General features: G+C 41.2%; 1 protein-coding gene across 1 annotated transcript in view; it reads left to right on the top strand.

The window, feature by feature from the left end:
- RYBP (RING1 and YY1 binding protein) overlaps positions 1-17,514 on the top strand; it is a 45,884-nt gene extending 28,370 nt beyond the window's left edge. The window contains exons 3-5 of the mRNA XM_076346655.1: positions 8,847-9,023; positions 9,138-9,236; positions 13,435-17,514. Coding sequence (XP_076202770.1) covers positions 8,847-9,023; positions 9,138-9,236; positions 13,435-13,687 — 529 coding nt within the window. The 3' untranslated portion in view covers positions 13,688-17,514. The remainder of the gene's footprint in view (positions 1-8,846; positions 9,024-9,137; positions 9,237-13,434) is intronic.
- The last annotated feature ends 884 nt before the right edge of the window (positions 17,515-18,398 follow it).

Raw genomic sequence — 18,398 nt, 5'->3', positions numbered from 1 at the left:
AGTAGCTTTATAGTATTTGTAAGCATAACGAAGTTGTGATCATTTGGACAGTTCTGCTTCCCTGTCAAACAAAACAAAACATGCTTAAAATGTGGTAAATTTGGTGCTTTGCCAATTCTTTACTCATTTTAAGTTTATTTAGAAGTGTGTTGAACTCATTATTTAAGGAAATGTGCTTTATTTTGTAATGAAAGCAGAAGAAAATAATTCAGGCTTTTTGCCATTCTAGTCCTTAAAGGATGTTCCTATTGGAAATAATTCCAGCAGATGACTGCAGGTGCAACTTCAGCAACGTACACAGCTTTCCAGCACTGCCTTGCTACTGTGTATAAAAATATATTAAAAAAACCCCAAATATATATATATACCCACAAGCTCCTGCAGTGCCCGCTGACACCCACGGTGTGGGTGGGCACCGCACAGCCGTCGAGGACAGGCATGGGAGCTGCAGCCTCCGCTGGTAGCTCCAGGGACGGAGCTGAGACCAGTCGGGAGCAGTCGCTGTTGTTGGAGCGGGTCTCTGCCAGGGATTCAGACTAGGCAGAGAAAGCAACTGCAGGGCGAGCATCTGCTGGGACAGCCTCAGGGCTTTCGCTGGTGCTTGTTAGCTGCTGCAGATGAGATATGAAATTATCTCCTGTTGCAGCTGAGATAGATGCTACAGATGAGAGGATGGGCGGGACTGCCAGTGCTGCCTGAGCTTCCACGCAGGCTCTTACTCTAAAAGAAGAAACAGAGCAGTATTTCTTCCAAACCTTCAGTATGACTTTTGTTTTGCCTCCTGCAGACATAGTAAGCTAAATTTTATGGTATTAGTGGTTAAGTAAACCTCAAGCTCTCTTCCAATAACTGATACTCAGCATTGTTATTCACCATCAGTGCTATTTTCCCTCCACGCTCTGGTATCAAAGAAGCCTGAAGAACAACTTGTGTTTAACTCTTCCTTTTGCCTTCTTGTGATTTCAAATTAAATAGCTGCAAAAGGGGAGAGTTGTTGCTCTTGAGAAGTGCTGTTTTGCAGGAGACCTTGAACGGATGGCTCTGCGTTCTCCAGAGTGTACAGGAGCTTTTGTTTGCTACTGTCTTACACTATTTGGTATCATGAACCCTCCACAGCGGCGTATCAGAATATACCTGTAGTCCGAAACATATGCGTCATACAATTTTAGACATCTTTTTTTTTAATTATTATTTATACGAGTGTGTGGTAGAGAAGCACAAAGACCCAGGGCAGTAAGGTAAGCAGAGCCTGTGAGACGGGGTGGAGAAGACCCAGCTTTATGATCAGTCTCTGGCTCAGTACTTTTTAACCAGAAAGCCCAGTCTGTGATTTATCAATTTCCCTTGAAGGGAGGGAAGAGGTTTTGTGCAAGTTAATTTGATATGAGATTAATGGTCCCAATTTGCTTTCACATTTGGATTTGTGGTAGTGCCTATGCGACCAGTTACAAGAAATGTTATTTCCAGTTTTCACTTCTGTACTGTATTAGAGTGGGTGTTTTGAGAACTTACGTGTCTAATCACAGCTTCAGCATGGCAAAATTCTGGTCAAACTGCTTCCAAAAACATTTTACGGCCCTGACTTTAGACTATTTTGTAATGGGATTATATGAAATAATGTATATTAAAAAAGAACTGTAAAAGCGTTGAAAAACCTATTACACTGTGCAGTCATACTGAAATAGTTTCATAGATCAATTCTGGAACTCGCTTAGTACTGGATTTGCGATTTTTAGCATATTGTAACTAAAAAAATCAGAAACGTGAGCTGCAGGATCTGTGCAGTGGCAACGCGGGGACTAAAATGCTTTGATTTGTAAATACGTCCAAATAATTGAAAATAAGCAATGCTAAGGCTCCTGTAACAAGTAAGAATTGAGTATTCTTTTCACAGGCATCATTCAAAGAGGCTCAGCTGCCCTATAGTGGCACAGAGGCAGTGACTAGCTGCTTTCCAGCAAACAGTAATGCCTGTCGTGTTGTGTAAAGGGAGGTGGCAGCTTGTATTTCATTAAATAACTTTCCCGTTCTTAATTTGATAAAAAAAAGAAAAGGGGGGGGAAATTGAAGAAAAGCAGGTTTTCACCCTAAAAGGCAGGGGAGCTGGCAGCTTTGTGAGACTACTAAATATTAAGTACTGCTAATAATTTTGAACTTTTTAAAGTTTAAAAACTGAAGTACTGTGGGAGGTATTGAAACTGTGAGAAATGACCTGAAGTCTAAAAACTTCTGGTGGACAAAGATAAAGTTTAAAATACTCTTCTTCTGAAATCTGAACAGCTCAAGGTTTGTTGTCGTGGCCAGGAATAGCTATCGCAAAGCTGAGGCTCCTTTATCTCTGCGTTGCCTATTCTTGGCTCTTCCGAGGAGATGGGAGGCAGCGGGCTGGATGGTCAAGGAGGACGTTGAACAGTTTGGAGGCTTTTGGGAGGTGGCTGTACATTTTAAAATGTACTTACTTTATTTTGTGGCGAACAATTGTTTTGTTTGTGTGAAGCTCTTACTTTCTTTCACATTTTTTCCAAAATGTTCAGCCTTACCACTCAGAGTCTTTCAAACACATTGCTGTGCCCTTCTGCAAGAGGTTAGTAGCAAATGCCATCCTCTTCTTCAGCTGAAAGATAACCCTGTCCTGCTGGTGATGCCGTGAAAAACCAACACCTGCAGCCCAGAAGTGGATGTTCCTTAGATTAACTTCTTTATTTTTAAACATCTGTCCTCTAAATAAAAGCACAGCATTAGCACATCAGTGTTAAAGGAAAATTCTGTTCTTTCAACAAAATACTGCTCAATCGTGTATTTCTTGCTGTTTGTCTTTTACTGTTTTTATCGTTGCCTTGTGGTCTTGCATTACACGGAGAACTTATCAGATAAATGTATACAGCTTCCATACTGCTTTGCAGTTGTACGCTAAGGACAATTTGTCCATTCATCCTTTTTCTTGTTAAAAAGGACCGTGTGGTCATCACAAATGAGCTGGAAAATATGCATGCAAGAATGAGTGCTCACCCTGGCATGTTTATGGCTTATTTTCTCCAAAGCTTTGGTTCTTCTAGATGTTAAATTCTTTTAAGGAGATGTTGGGGTTTTTTTTATGTGTTCATGGGTTAGTTTCTAACCTTGCTTTACAGTATTGCTCAGAAGTATGCTTACTGTATTATTGTTCGGGTACTGTTTTATAAACACTCATGTAAATACTTTTAGTCTTGTTTTCTTGTTTTTCTTTGAGCAAAGATATATTCATGTGTGACTAGCATTATTAAAATAATCATGTACTTCACACCGCACAGCGTATGAAACGCATTTTCTCAAAGAAACGGCAAGCCACACGGAGGTCTGCCGGTATCGCCACTTGCATCAAAGCCAGAACAGCATGAAATTATCCAAATCCTTGGTACTTCACGTTACATGAAGCTTTTGACTCTGAAATCCCACTTGATGCCACTTTCATTCTTCTGATAACATAGTTGTAGGAAAGTAAGAGCAATTGTAATTAGATCCACATTTCTGGGGATTGCCAGAGTGCGTTGCTGTGGGTATAAAGCCAGCCGCTGTCTCTGCTCTGGAGTGTATGCAGGAGGCGGGTGACTTGCCTTTTCTCAAGGCAGAGGGACCAAAGAAATCCTGAACAGATACCAGAAATTAGGGTCACATGAAAAATATGGTGCAATTTATCCTCCTATATCCCTGTTGAAATCCAGGTCCAAGTAACTACCAGGTGCTGGGTGTGCGGTGTGACTTGTGCTGCTCTACTCCTAAGCCCAGTTGCAGGGGTTAGGAGTGGAGCAGCAGAATTCCTGGGCATCAGTGCCCTGGATTTGGTCCTGAGACAGGCTTTAAAGGAAAGCTTTGAGATACAGAAGAAAATGCAGGTAGTGAAGCACTGCGAGGTATTTGCCAGAACCTTAAAAGTACATGTTTTTTTCTGTTTTCAAGAGGACAGTAACATAGGCAGTGAGCCCTTCATGAAAGGTCTTGCTTTTATTCCACTTCCTGTGAGCCAAACCATCCCAGTGTCACTTAATATGACAATATTGGGGTATAGTATTTCCAGGCATAACATTTCTGTGTGGGTCTGTTATGAAAAGGTAGTAAAGAGTATTTGTGTGCATCATTTACGATAGTTGATGGTAAAGACCTAGGTGCTAAACCCACGCTCGGAATAGACAAATGTATTGCAGCTTTTTTTATGCATCAGTATGTCCTTGCTGCAAAGATCATTAATTGTTGCACAAATATCTGCTCCTGTGATATAAACTACAGTTTAGCTAATGTGAAACAGTTTATTTGGCTGAACGTAACTTTGAAAGCACAGTTTAATTTAGTTTAATGGCTCTTAGTTTTAGATAGAAGATAATCCTCTTTGTATTGAAAAAAAGGAGGAGGATAATGTTAACTTATTTGTCACATCAGGGTTGGATCTTGGTGGTTGAGTCTTCACCCAGGCTGTCGCTTAAATGAGGGGAAAATTGTCCAAGCAAAGCATAACTTTACCTTAATGTTCAGGTAGAAGGAAATGTACCTATTTCAGATACTTGCATTGAAAATTTGTTCTTACAATGTTTATCTGTTGGCATTACCTGCTGGCAGGTGTTACTGCACAATACTGGCTTCTCTGGTTTTGAAAGGACTCGCCTGGTACAAGGTGCAGAGTAGGCATAAGTAATGGTGGCCACCAAGGTGTAATAGCACATTCCTATTTGTAGGGACACAGGTGGGGGGGAATCAGTCGGAGTCTCTTGTAGCAGACGTTGGGCGAGTAGCTGCGGTGCCATCAAGCCTGTTGGTGTCAGAGGGGACCCAGCACGGACCGGGCAACAGATGTGGAAAACGTGCATCATCTTCCTCTCGTCGGGAAGACCTGATGGCCTGCAAGAAGCAGAGCACTGTGGCTCAGCATTTGATGTCTGCTTAGGAATTCAAGAACCAAGTGTAATATTAAGTATTGCATCTCTTCAAATAATTTTTTTGGAAGTTGAGACTTGTTAGGTGTGGTTTGTGTGTAACGTTGTTAGTTTAAACCTTCTACTAAATGACAAACTGGTTGTTCCTTAAGTGTGAGTGCTGGTTAGAAGGCTTGGAAGAGGCTGAATTGGGGTTTGATTTGTCACTTAGATGTGTTCTTTGTTTACATGAATTGTTTAATGTTGCAGAAAGTAAACTGGTGGGTGGATTTTGGGGGTAATACTTGTTTCTGGAGCTGTTTATTCTTACAAAAAATTTGGAAAGGGCTACAAGTTCCTGTTCAGGATATCTGCTCAAATGATATATTAAAAAAATAATTGTGTATTTGGGTTGAAACATTCTTTTTGGAGATTGCAAAAAAAAAAAAAAAGCCAGCTGGAAGAAAATTAGGGGCAGGGAGACTCGGACACATTATAGCGTTCAAAGGCAGAAAAAAAAAAAGGGATCCTTCTGTTCTTAAGAATACAAATTCTGCGGTAGAAGCCGGAGCACGTTAAATAGTTGTAGCCCAAGTGGGAATGAGGCTTGTTTCTCTCCACTGATATTTTTTTCCCTTCCTTGTTCAAATTCTGAAAGGGAAGACAACTAGTATCCACTACAAAGTTTTATTGGATTTATGCTTTTCCTTATTTCTAGAATGCAATGCAAGCTTACCTGCTGCCACAGCTGGGGAAGAATTCACAACACTCATGGAGAGGGTGGCTGCTTTGACAAACAGCGTGACTAGGATAGGGCACGGATGGCTGTAGACGCAGTAACGGTGTCTGGAGGGATGGTTTGTGCTAGGGGTGCTAGATTAGATCGTCAGCATTAGCCCTTGAAGTGTGTTTTTGGTAGGCAGGGAAACTTGAAGCAAGTTTTGGATACTGCAGCTACTTTACTCGATGGTGGATACTGTTGTTATAGTTTGCTGTGGTTAAAAATGCGCTGCTCTACTTGCTGTGCTTGGCTTTCTTGTAAAGGGCTTGTAACCAGTGTATCCTGGCTGTAGTGGCAGTGTGGGCCTTATTTGAAGGATTTTATTACTCCTATTATTTTTACTATTAGTATGCCAGTTGCTTAACTTACCTGCTTTTTAACCTTCCTAAGCTTGCTGCTAGTGTGAGTGAAATGGCCAAATTAGGAACTGGAAAGCTATTGGGTTATTTGCATTATTTAAAAAAAAAAAAAAAAAAATCTGTTGTTGTAGTACAGCAGATCTTGAAACATGCTCGGTGTTGGCCAAAGTCTCAGCAGCTTTCTGCTCCGTTCACCTGTGCAGCAGGAGAAACCCCGTCAGCAGGGCTGGCCCCCTTCCCACAGGTCCCCTGCCTGTGCACGCTGCTGCCTGCTCTCTTCGCTTTCAGTTTTGGGTTTGCCCTTACCCAGTGAGCCATTGTGGCGTGTAAGAAGGAATATGCGAAAATGGGTTTTTGAGAAGTTGTGCTAGTTATGTCAGTGGCTGGCCAGAAAATGATAAAACTTAATAAATGTAGTGTGCCGTCACAGGCACAGATAAGGAGCAAGAGAACACGGGGGGAGGTGTCTCCGCAGGAGCACTTTAAGGCTGGTCTTTTTTGGATTCCAGCCTTCTCTAGGGAAATGCAGTTGACTTATTTATGTTAGGGTTTTTTTTTTATTTTAGTTCAGTTTAAAATTTGTATCTTCATTCAAGCAGTGCAGCATTCCCGCAACAGGAGCGGCAGCTCAGCAGCTGCGGAGGTTGGACGTAAGGCTTGGAAATAACATCGCAAGCAGGCACATCAGAGTCGTGCAAAGTAGAAAAACTTTGAAGGTGCTCTCAAATTCTTGAGTTGGTATTTCCCATGAATGGCTTGGGTTTCTGACTTAGCTGGTTGTGTAAACAGCAAATAACTGTAAGTCTGGGCAGAAGTGGCAGCTTCAAGCAGTGAGGTTAATCATGTATAATCATGTAGGGAGATGGTATCTGCCCTCTCTTTGAAGATTTCTTGACACTTTATCTGGTAGATTTTTTTTTTTTTTGAGTAGGCGGTTAGCAGGTTGCCTGACACAAGCTAATGTTGTCAGCTTTTAGTGTGGTTGCATCAATCTGAAAAATCTTTTCCATATAACCAAAACACTTTTTCTTACGTGTTTATTCTCAGTCACACAGACAGAAATTGCTGTATATGGGATTTTAAATGTGAGGATGGTAAATATCTTCACTGTTCAGTGGAACAGGTAACTGCTTGATCTGATCTGCAAAACATTTCAGCATCATAGTTATTTAAGGCTGAAGACTAGATCATCTTATGTTCACTCAGAAATGTACGCAGATTCTAGCGTAAAATGAGTTATAGTTTCTGTGTTGGGTGAAAAATCCAAATGCCAGTGGTGTTGAGGTGGGTCAGGGGCCTGATTACAACGTGTTGCATAGACTTTGTAATAAGCTGTGGTAGTGAAATGAAATATTTGGGTATGTCTGGCTTCAGTAAGAGCATCTTGGTATCATTATACAGAAAACCAGTGCCAGGAGAGGCTTATTAGATACTTGGATTTTCCTGTGACAGGGAGTAGAACTTTTCTGGGTATTCCATTATCTGTATGTATCATCTTTAAATGCAGATGTTACATGTGAGCAATTAGTGTTTTGTATGTTTATTTCTTTAGAACACATGAAACCACTGAGTAGCTTCATAAGAAAGTCTCTCTAGATGTTTGTAGTAAAAATTGGGTGCAGGTACAGAGCTCAGCAGCAGAAACCCTTGAGTTCCCATGTTCCAGTTTGTAGACTTAATGATACTTGCATACTACTTTCATTGACAATCCATCGTAGTCTAATCTATGCAGAAAATTTGAATCATATTTATGACCAATATAACAGCTATGGACAAGCATGAGCAACTGTTGCAATTAGTATTCAGCTCATAATGGAAGACTAATGGAGTTGATAACCTGGTTTTCTTCCCCTCCTAAGCTGTGTGGGCATAGGGAGCATAGATCTTCCTGGCATGTTGAAGGGGCTGAATCGATCATGAATAGTCAGAGTATTCGGAGTATAAACTGCTTTGTGATATGCCAGACCAGGAGGGAGAGGTTTCGAGTTGTTAAGCTGAGAGGAGATATAAGTTTGGATGAGGAATGCAGGAGAGAGGAAGGTACAAATTTCTGTGAGACTATCTGAGGATCAGTAACCAAGGTATGGCTTACATATGAAGCTTTTTTTTTTTAAATAAATCATAATTTGAAATGGAAATAGTCTTTGAAAGACAGTTTGCTTGTGTATTTTGTCCGAGCACCATTGGGACTGCAGACAATTGTGTGAAGACGGTGTGTCGGAGGCTGGCACGGCCGTTCCCCCGTGGAAGCGTGAATGCCCTCTTGTCTTCTGTGTTCCTGCCAGTGAGCTTAGGTCCTGGGCCTGGGGACAAAGTCTTCTCAGTTACCTTCTCTTGTTCTTTGTTATTTGTGCGAGGTTTGCTGCTTCAGGGAACCAGAAGCTCATTTGAAAAATTAAATTGAAAGATATGAAGGAGTGTTTATCAGGAAACTTATTTTTATCACTCGCTCTGTTCCTTCTCTTAAAGTGTAGCCATAGCGCGTGGCTGGCAACTTCTTGAAAGCTGCTTTTTCACTATTGTCCCCCCAAAATTGGCTGTGATTCCATGACATGGATGGAAGAAAGGGAGCATTATACTTAAGAATGTTAGATGAGGCTAAAAAATGATGAAACGGCAGTTTGGAGTATTTCTTAATTTTAAAAATTCTGTCTTGTTTGATAGCAGCAGTAGTACTTCACATTAAATAAGGACACCCATTTGGTTCTTCGTAAGTGGAGTATTCTTCCGTGGTTGCTGAAATAAATCTTCATACTGCTTTTGGTGAAGTCATTTTTACTGTGTAAAATTGACTGTAGATCTCTCTTTTTATTGTCATTATAGAAAACCTAGAATAAACTCTCAGTTGGTGGCACAACAAGTTGCCCAGCAATATGCAACCCCACCACCGCCTAAGAAGGAGAAGAAGGAGAAAGTGGAAAAACAAGACAAAGAAAAACCTGACAAAGAGAAGGAAATTAGTCCAAGTGTTACAAAGAAGAACACTAACAAGAAGACTAAGTAAGTTTGAAGGATGCACTATTAAATGTGGAGTGATTTCAGTAGCACTGTGCATTGATTAATTGTGTGGTTAATCTAACATCATACTCTCCCTCTTCCCTCCAATTCTTACAGACCAAAGTCAGATATTGTGAAAGATCCTCCTAGCGAAGTGAACAGTATACAGTCTGGGAATACTACAACAAAGACCAGCGACTCAAATCACACTTCAAGGTAACTTTATCCTAAAGTTAAGCTCTCAGTATCTCAGAACTGTGTTAGAGAGCAGACACTGAGGGTTTTTTTGATGGACTGACAGAGACTGGGTACTGTGTAACCCACAGGGTCTGTCAGTGTTAGTACGGCAAGACCATCAGTGGCTAGGAGCCTTCTCCATGTACAAGCACTCAAACACTCTGCCGGTGAGGACAGATTCAGGCATTGGAAATGTTTGTTCTGTTGTCCACTCAGTTTTCATTTCTCTGCTAAAATAATCATATTGTCAATTGGGCAGTAATGCTTTTGGCTGTAAAACAGAGTGCGGGGGGGGGGGATGAACCAGCAATCATAGTGGTCTTTATCAAATTCTTATCACTTGATAGCAGTAACAAAGGTTACTTTTTTACTTCCTTATCTGTAATTCAGTCACTGTAATTATCAAGATAATTTTCCAAGTATATGGGAATTAAAAGACTGCATGAACAGATTTGCTAGAATCTTGCTATCAACAAAAAGCATGAATGGTTGGTTTCATGTTTGTCTGTTTCAAATGAGTAGCTGTCTATGGAGAGAGGTTTATTCCTAGTCTTGCCTATACTGATACTCCATGCTTGTTTTCTTTAAGTGGTACCTTGTGCTCTATTTCTTAAATAAAAAATTTGGCATCAAAGTACAGTTCTTATATTATTGAACTTACAGAGCTACAAGAGGCAGAATTCAACTGGGCGCTTTGCCTATGTGGGCTATATAAGAATTGCATCTCTCTTTAAAATGTGCTGTAATAAGTATTTTATAGTGAAGCCACGTGAACTGAAGCAATATTAGTTAGCTGCAAGCAGTTGTAAAGCACATGGGAGCTATGGTTTGCACTGCTGTTAGCATTAAGGTTGGCAAGACATGACTCTGCAGAAAACTGTTGTCTTGGAAGTTTTTAAATAGTAGAATGAAAATGTTTAATAAGAGTGAATATCCTTTACACAGTAACTCACTTGAATGTAGTGAGGGCAGTGTGAGATTCGCTGTGCTAGAAGACTGAGCTGTTTGCGGGGGCTGCTGTTAACTCTTCCTCAGCCCCCAAAGATCAGTGTCCATTTGTGATTTGATTAGGGAAATACAGCTTTATTGCAATGATTTTTTTTTTGTCCTGTTCTTTTTTAAATGCTACTTAATTTGAGATTTAGGCTGCAGAAGACTTGATGCGCTTGACTAATGACATAATATTAAATTGATAGATTACATCAAATAATTGTTTTTACTCCTTGAAGGAGTCACTCTGTCTACTGCAGAGTCTTTTAGTCCATGTTTTGTGGCAAGCTTTTGTCATTCCTAATTAATCCTTAATAGTATCAGGTGTAGCTGGATATTCTTAAGGCATACATCATCTGCTTCAGTTCTTAAACTGTCTTTTTAAGTGTTTAGTTTAGTGGAACTTCCCTTGCAATTCACTGCCCTCAGGAGTGCTGTCAAGAGTCTTTTAAAAGGATCTGATTTTTACAGAGTCACAAGTTATCTATTCAGGTTTTTTTCATGCCCAGAATTCTTAACTGCTTTTTTGTAAATGGTCTTTTAAGGATCTCTGGATTTTTAAGGAATCCTCTTTGAACTTCTTGGATACCGTGCCTGTTTCTGAAAAAATATCTTGGTTTATTCCATGCCTTCCTTTCAGATTGATTGTTTTGAAACACACTTCTTATTTGGCCATAAATGTTTTTAGCTATAAACATGAAGCATCAAGGTGTTTAATTTTGCAAAATAACATGAATGGGCCAATCCCTTTGCCTTCTATAGGAAGCCAAAATTGTATGCGTGTGCTGAAGAGATTGCCCGGAGGTTTCCATCTGTGCTTAATCAGCTCTTTGCACAGGGGAGACCCCTGAAACATCCTGCAGAAATGGTTGGAGGGCTCAGTTCTAAAACTGACATTGAGAATATGTTTGTGAGCGGGACTGTTGAGAAATCCTGCACCTCAGCCCTGCTTCTCCCCAGTCCTTCCATGTTACTTTGTCATGGTATTTAAAGATGCATGGGTAGTTTCATTCAGGCGCTTGGTGCGTGGCTTATCTCAAAGGCTGCTGGTAGTGGGAGCTTTTCTGGGCAAAACTTAATGCAGCTTAGGCCATATGAACTCCTTTTTTTCTTTTTTCTTTTTTCTTTTTTTTTTTCTCTAAATATTATTATCAGTGCTGGCTTTTGACAAGCAATAGCAGGAGTGCATGTTTAACCCTGTAGAAAGGTGGAGGCAGTAAGGTCTGTTCCTCTATCTAGGCCAGTGTTGTTTTGGCCGTTTCTGAGTGCAAGAGAAAACATATGACCCAGGCAAATTACAGGAAGAACTGGGTTTCCTAGAGGAACTCGGGGCTTAGGGAGGAAAATACGTATGCGTACTACGCTTCCCGGAACACTTGCTGCTGTGTTTGCTGCCGATGCTTTGGGGGCAGCCTTCATGTGCTGAGATGCTATCTGAAAGCCGACGGAAACCCCAAAACTTGCTGAGCTAGCCGGCCTTTCTTGTAACCCACAAACAAGGTGACATCATTTAATCTAGCCTGTGGTTACGTGTTGAATTTGCCAACTCCTGCAAGCACGTATGTACGACGCATATGCGTGGGCGTGTGTCTCACTGCTGCGGGAATTCACGAAGCACAGCTACGGGTTTGAAAAGGCTGGTCACTAAACGACGGGGCTGTTTCAAGTAGGAGGTTTTACTGATGGTTATCCCAGCACAGTAGTATTTTAATTGTATTTTCTATCAGAAATGCTTTTCCTGTGGTACTTGTTAAAAATTGAAACAGCCTCCTAGGTTAGATATGAAAATACTATTTTTGGTGCAGTAACTTCATTTTTGGTAAGGAAGTTTGCAGAAATACAATTGCTCTGTTTTTGAAGCTGTACATCCATCCGTAATACTTTATTCAATTCTGTCTAGTTCTAGAATACCACTTGGATAACTACTTTTTAAGGACCTTCCCCTTGTTAACTTAGCACTGCAAGCCATTGAGTAGGCAAATACAAAGTCAGCTTAATTTTCTCTTTTTTTGTTTTGTCTGCATTAGCCTAGTGTGCTGCAGACGAGGAGGAGGAAAGGCAGATTGGTTTAAAAGCTAGAGCTTGATCCCAAAGTAAACTCACCTTCCTGCCATCCCTTGGAATAAGGCAGTTCTCAGCAAGCTACTTTTCACTGATGTATAAAGACTCTTGTTTTTTATTTCCCTATTGGGAATATTCTGCTGCTTAAGCCTGACCCTTAATTAGGAGCAAAAGCTGTAAATTGCAGCAGTCGCTGCAGCTGACTTGGAATTTGCTGGTAACTGGAGGAGTGTCCAAGGCTTGTTGTATCAGAGCTTTGGACGAGCCCCTGAAATGTGCATGAATGTCAGCTTCCTAGAGTCTAGACCCTTATTAGCTACATTACTAATTGAATGATAGCACAGCATGCAAATTACTGAGATAATCCTGAGCTATAAATACCAGTGTGTTCCTTTCTGGTGGTTTTGATCCCGCCCTGCCTCCTTCCCCTAACCAAAAGCGCTAGCTGCAAGAAATACTGTTGTACATTCTGGATTTTATTTACAATAGCCTCAGTTCCAGAGGGAACATTCTGAGCGATTTTATACATAGGCTGATTGGGCATCTGATTTGTATAAGCTCAAAGCAGTTGAAAGAGAAGCCAAGTTGTCCCAGTGCCTGTGTTGTTTGCAGCTGCAGAGTTCCAATATGGAAATGAAAGAGCCGTGGTCAAATGCTTTCATGTGGTTTTGTATTGCAGAGTCACAGCCTTGTCTCATAACATCAGGGCACATGATCAGATGGTGAATTTAGATAAGAGAACTCTTTCATCTGCCCCTTGGGGAGGAGATCCTTCGTTCTGTCTGGCTCCTGTCCGCTTGGCTCTGCTGTAGTGTCCTCCTTTCTGGCAGAGCTGCATTAGGGATAAGTCTACAGCAGACGCCCTTTGCAGAGCTCTGCAAGACAGGTCTTTCCTCTCGGGCTGAATGTGCTGCTGCAGCCCTCGCAGCCCTGGCTGTCGCAGGGAGCAGGTCAAACCTTCATCCTCAGCTGCCCGCTTACTGCTACCTAGGTTCTCCCAGTTACTGCTATCTGCAGGCGAGCAGAGGACAAGTCACCCCGAGTTTGTTGTCAAATGCTTTTTCTAATAAACTGCCTTTCTCGTTTATTTTTATCCTTTTTATAAATGTTTTCTCATTTATTTTAGACCCAGGCTGAAAAATGTGGACAGAAGTACCGCACAGCAGCTGGCAGTCACAGTGGGAAATGTCACAGTAATTATCACAGACTTTAAAGAAAAGACTCGCTCTTCTTCCACGTCGTCTTCTACAGTGACCTCCAGTGCAGGATCAGAACAACAGAATCAGAGCAGCTCGGGCTCTGAGAGCACAGACAAGGGCTCGTCCCGTTCCTCCACGCCAAAGGGGGACATGTCGGCAGTCAACGACGAATCTTTCTGAAAATTGCACATGGAGTTGTGGAAACTATGAATCAGGGTATGAAATTCAAACACTCCACCTGCCCATGCTGTTCAAATCCTGGAGAGCCTCTTCTGTGCTTGAACACACACTTTCTCGGACATCGACCTCTTACTGATGCAACCAGGATAATTTCTGCTTGCCGTGGGCATCTGGCCACCAAGGAATTTCTCACCCTAACGATTACTCTTGACACTTTTATGTATTCCATTGTTTTATATGATTTTCCTAACAATCATTTATAATTGGATGTGCTCCTGAATCTACTTTTTTATAATATCTGCTGTGCACAATTTTCCATGAACATTACAACTTTTTGTTTTGGGGTAGGGAGCGGGTGGGGAGGGAAGGGGGCTTTATTTATTGCATTCACAAACTCCATCCTCTTTCAACATATCCTTTTTAAGTTCAGTTCTTCTTCCAGTTATACTGTGTACTATCAGTTTTGATATAAATTATATATAAATATATATATAAATAAATATATATAAAGGGTTATTTGAAACCAATACATGGAAACGCTGGTGCTTGAAACACTGTGAAGTGAAAAAAAAATAATTGAACAGTTCAAGATCTGGGACAGTCCCCTTCTGTGAAAGTACTGAAACTGAAATGGAACTGGTCTTAGGTGAAAAGCGTTCCTGAAGGTTTGAACCTGGATGGGACCCGTTCTCTCTATTGTTCCTTCCCCGTTTCTTCCCAGACGATGGCTAAAATGTACTGGACACACGGTTTTGATTTTTATAGCTTGGGATCTGACATGAGAAAAGATTGCTCTGGGTAGCTTGTATTTCCACTAGGGTAACTCAGATTGGCGATGTGCAAGTTCGTGCCCGGCTGGAGCGTAAGCATTCGCAACCAGACCGGTGTCGGCATGCCACGGATTCGTGTATTTTGGTAACGTGAGCATCGCTATGTCGTGTATAGCCGATCCCACAGACGTTTGGTTTTCTTAGATTTAATGAGTTTCATCCACCTGCATCAGTGACCGAGGTAACTTTAGAACTGGAGTGGTTTGCTTTGGGTTGGAAGGCAGCAGGGAGCCGTAGGGCTGGGAGCGATTTGCAGGTTGAGGGAGCAAGCTGGTGCTCGTTCCAGCCGGCGGCGCGTGGGTCGGTTGTTGTCAGCCCCCTTCCGTCTGTCCCGTCCGTATGGGGTGGCTCTTCTCCTTGAAGTCCATCCGTATCCCAAGAGTGGTTTCTGAACAGCATCTTGTCCAGGGATGACATTGGGCTTGTCAGTGTTTGGATGCTTCTGGGTCTCCTGCTGCGGGAGCAGAAGTAGGGAAAAGCTTTCATGCTGGCAAGTGAGCGACACGTGTGGCTCGCGCTCACGACCAGCATCTCCTTCATTCTTGCTCTAAAGCTATTCAGACTGTAATTTCTTTTCCTGGCCTGTTAGTGTTGCTTTACAGTTTACCTTCCATGCATTATCCTGCTAAAACACTAGGCTGAAGAGGTGAAACAAACTTTTTAAAAAAAAAAACCAACCAAACAAACAACCCAAAACCCCAAACCTCTTTGGCTTTCCATCTTTATTTAGTGGCCCCAGGGTGCTTTGCAGTAATTTCAGGTGCAGAGGCTGTGGCTTCATTTGACATCAAATGCATAACTTCTGGGCATGATGAAAGAGGGCCACATTTTGACAACTTTGTGCCAGCTTGTTATATTGTGAATTATTTGCTTAGCAAGAGTAATTTCTCTTTGTGGAGGCAACTGATTTAAGATTTCTTTTAAAATCTGTTGTGGTTTTGAGTAGCAGACGTAGGTTCCTTTCACACTGGCGACAGAAATGTGCGAGTAAGGGATCCGTTACAGCCCCTGCTCGAAGGTGCGTGCAGTGGCAGTGCCTTTGCAGCAGTGGTTTTATTCTGAATACGTTAACGTGGGCACCCTGACTTAATTCTGCTTATATTCACAGTATAGGCTGTCTTTACCTTTTTAAGCATTTTTAAAGTATTTATTAAAGAACCAAAGGAAACCAGATGCTTCCTATGAGCATCAAGACAATTTATTATACATAGTTTTAAATACTATGAATTTCTCAATCCACATTTTAACATTAGTGGGATATTGCAAAGACATTCCTTTTCCAGTTTTTACTATTCCTTTAAGGGTCTCAGGGAGGGTAAACTGGTCAGCCATATTTATTTATTTTACTGAAATGTATTGGAATAATTTTTTAAGAGAGATTTTTTGAAGATGCCCCTGAACTTGTATATTTTGCACTGCTTTATAAATGATCCATTATCAATTAGGCTTGCGTGCATCTCGGCCGTGATCCAGCGAAGAGTGTGAGCGAGTGGTGAGTCCCTCTGGCTTCAGCGGGGCTAATTCTGGTGCTTCAAGTCAAACCGCGTGCTCGCCTTCTTCATTGAATCGGGGAATTTGTGCAAAAAAAAAAAAGCATTGTGTGTACCAGGAAATTGCTTCTTTTTCAAGTGAAAATGGACCTGTAGATCAGTTGAAAAAGCTTTAACGCCGTAACCAGCTACTCATGGCTACTGGTAAAGTCGGTAACATCTGTCTCTTTGGGCGTGCCTCCTCAATAAAGTAGCTTGCTATAAGTAAGTGGGAAAATTTCTTTGGAACAAGTGACCTGTAATTCTGCATTCAGTAGAAATTGCTAGCTAAGCATTGAACCTCCCCGGCCTCATCTGTAGCTGTTGTGTCGTGGATTTGAAGGATAGCGTTTGCTTTTACACTTAATTTCTGAAGTTAGCATCCCCACGGCACGCGTCCGCGGGTGGGATTCCCTCCGCGCTGTGTCCGTGGCTTATCCCGCTGTTGGTGGGGAGCGTGTTTAAGAACCAAACCAACCAAAACACTAGTGTAGGGGAAGGACCAGATTCGTGGTGTTCAGTGGCACAGAAAGCAGGTAAGTAAAGCACAGTGTTAACGTTTGCGAAGTTTCAACTCTTACACAGACACACACACACAGAGACACCAACACAGCTTGCCTGACTTGCTCAGTTTGACATAGTTCTGCAAAGGAGAAATGACAGCGTTTTACACCACCAGGCTATTTATTTTAATTGGAACACTTTGCTTGTTTCAAATCGGACAGATCGAAAATTTGGCAGCAGCTTCCGTGAGTTTATTTCCACTGAGATGTTTTCACCTGCCTTACCAAGATCATTCTCAGTCTACTTTTTTAAGCTCTACCATAAACTTAAATTATTGAAAATTTATTAATTGCTGACTATATAATAACCTTTGCTTGTATGTAACCGAATGGTTTTAAGAGCCAACATTTAGAGTATGACAATGGAGCTGAACAGTTTTTAATGCGCAAGCAGTTCTGTTCTTGTGTATGACTTGTAACCTTAATTTACTGTGTAAAGATGGTTACATTATTTCCTTAGCTTTGTTTGTTGGAGACAAATATAGAATGCTTGTTTAAGTATGTCAAAACATAATCTTATCTTGTGGATTTTTATGTTAATGTATTATACGAGCTATATTTTTCATTTGCCCAGAAAGACAGCTTGTATAACGCTTTTGAAAGTTTTTCCGCTCTGTAAAGTCTTTAGAGCTGACAGTCCTGTTAGGTTTGTTTTAATCTTCATGCTAAAGTGTCAATGGTGGTTTTGTGAACTGGTCAGAAATTCACAGGTCTTAAATGTTTTCGGGAAATTTATATTGGACACTGCTCTTTGTCTAGCAAATAAAAGATGTTAATATATTCCTGTTACTGGCATGTGCACGACTGTTATTAGAAGCCACTTTATCATTTTCCTGCTTTAAATAGAAATGTCTATTTATGAATTCTGCTTGTAGTTTTTTCACAAATAAAATAGTAAAATTTAATTAAATCTGAAAGCTCTCTTTTTTGGGAGATGCCAGTATTCAGAAAAGCGGAGAGTCCTGTTGTTGAAGCAGTTTGTCAGTCTGTACGTCTTGTCCGTGAGCCACCGCTTGAGCACCCCACTTCTGCAAACGCAGGGTTGTGCGCGTAGAAAACTTCAGTCAAGTGAGTAAATCCAGTTTGTTCCCTGGGACTAACGACATACGGAAAGCTTGTGGTGGATGTGTCCGCAGAATTTGGGTTCTGGTACTTTGAAATAACCATTTTTTCCCCTTTCTGTAGCTGCCGAAATGGCGAGGCTTAGTGCAAAGGATTTTAGTGAGAGCCCTCGGGAGTTCCTTCGGCTGTCTCGTGCTAACAAAGTCCCACGAGTAAAATTAATAAAATTTAATTGAGAGCCTAATTGTATTTTTGTAGTGTAAAAATACTGGTATTTTGTAAGCAGTATTTTAGTCCTCTGCCTAGGAAACAAGGTGATGTGAATTACTGTGCTCTTTCTAGTTCATACTTTTCCCCCCACCTGAGATGGGACATGTGCAACGTAACTGTTCAAATACAAAGTTGAAATTTGAAAACCAAGCAATAGGTAAAATGCAAAGGGGGAAAAAAAATCTTGATAGAGTTTTTCCTCAGGAATATGAGGACAGCTACTAAGGTAAAAGCCATTTGGATATTTTTGTGTATGCGGGGGGAAGTGTGTGTTACAACTAGAGGTCGCTTTAAAAAAAACACTGTGCAAACAGACTCTTAAATGCTTTTAACCTCAGTTGGAAATGATTCAAAATCCTTTGTGCCAAGAATAAGAAGAAACAGGAAAGGTAGCGGTTGTTCTACAGACCCGAAAAGCACTTGCTTGGCATGCTGGACGAGTGAGTAGAGAAACAGT

Source organism: Aptenodytes patagonicus, chromosome 8, assembly GCF_965638725.1.
Source record: "Aptenodytes patagonicus chromosome 8, bAptPat1.pri.cur, whole genome shotgun sequence".
NCBI classification, from domain to species: domain Eukaryota; kingdom Metazoa; phylum Chordata; class Aves; order Sphenisciformes; family Spheniscidae; genus Aptenodytes; species Aptenodytes patagonicus.
The sequence above is the reverse complement of the archived record's forward strand: the minus strand, read 5'-3'. Positions and strand labels throughout refer to the sequence as shown.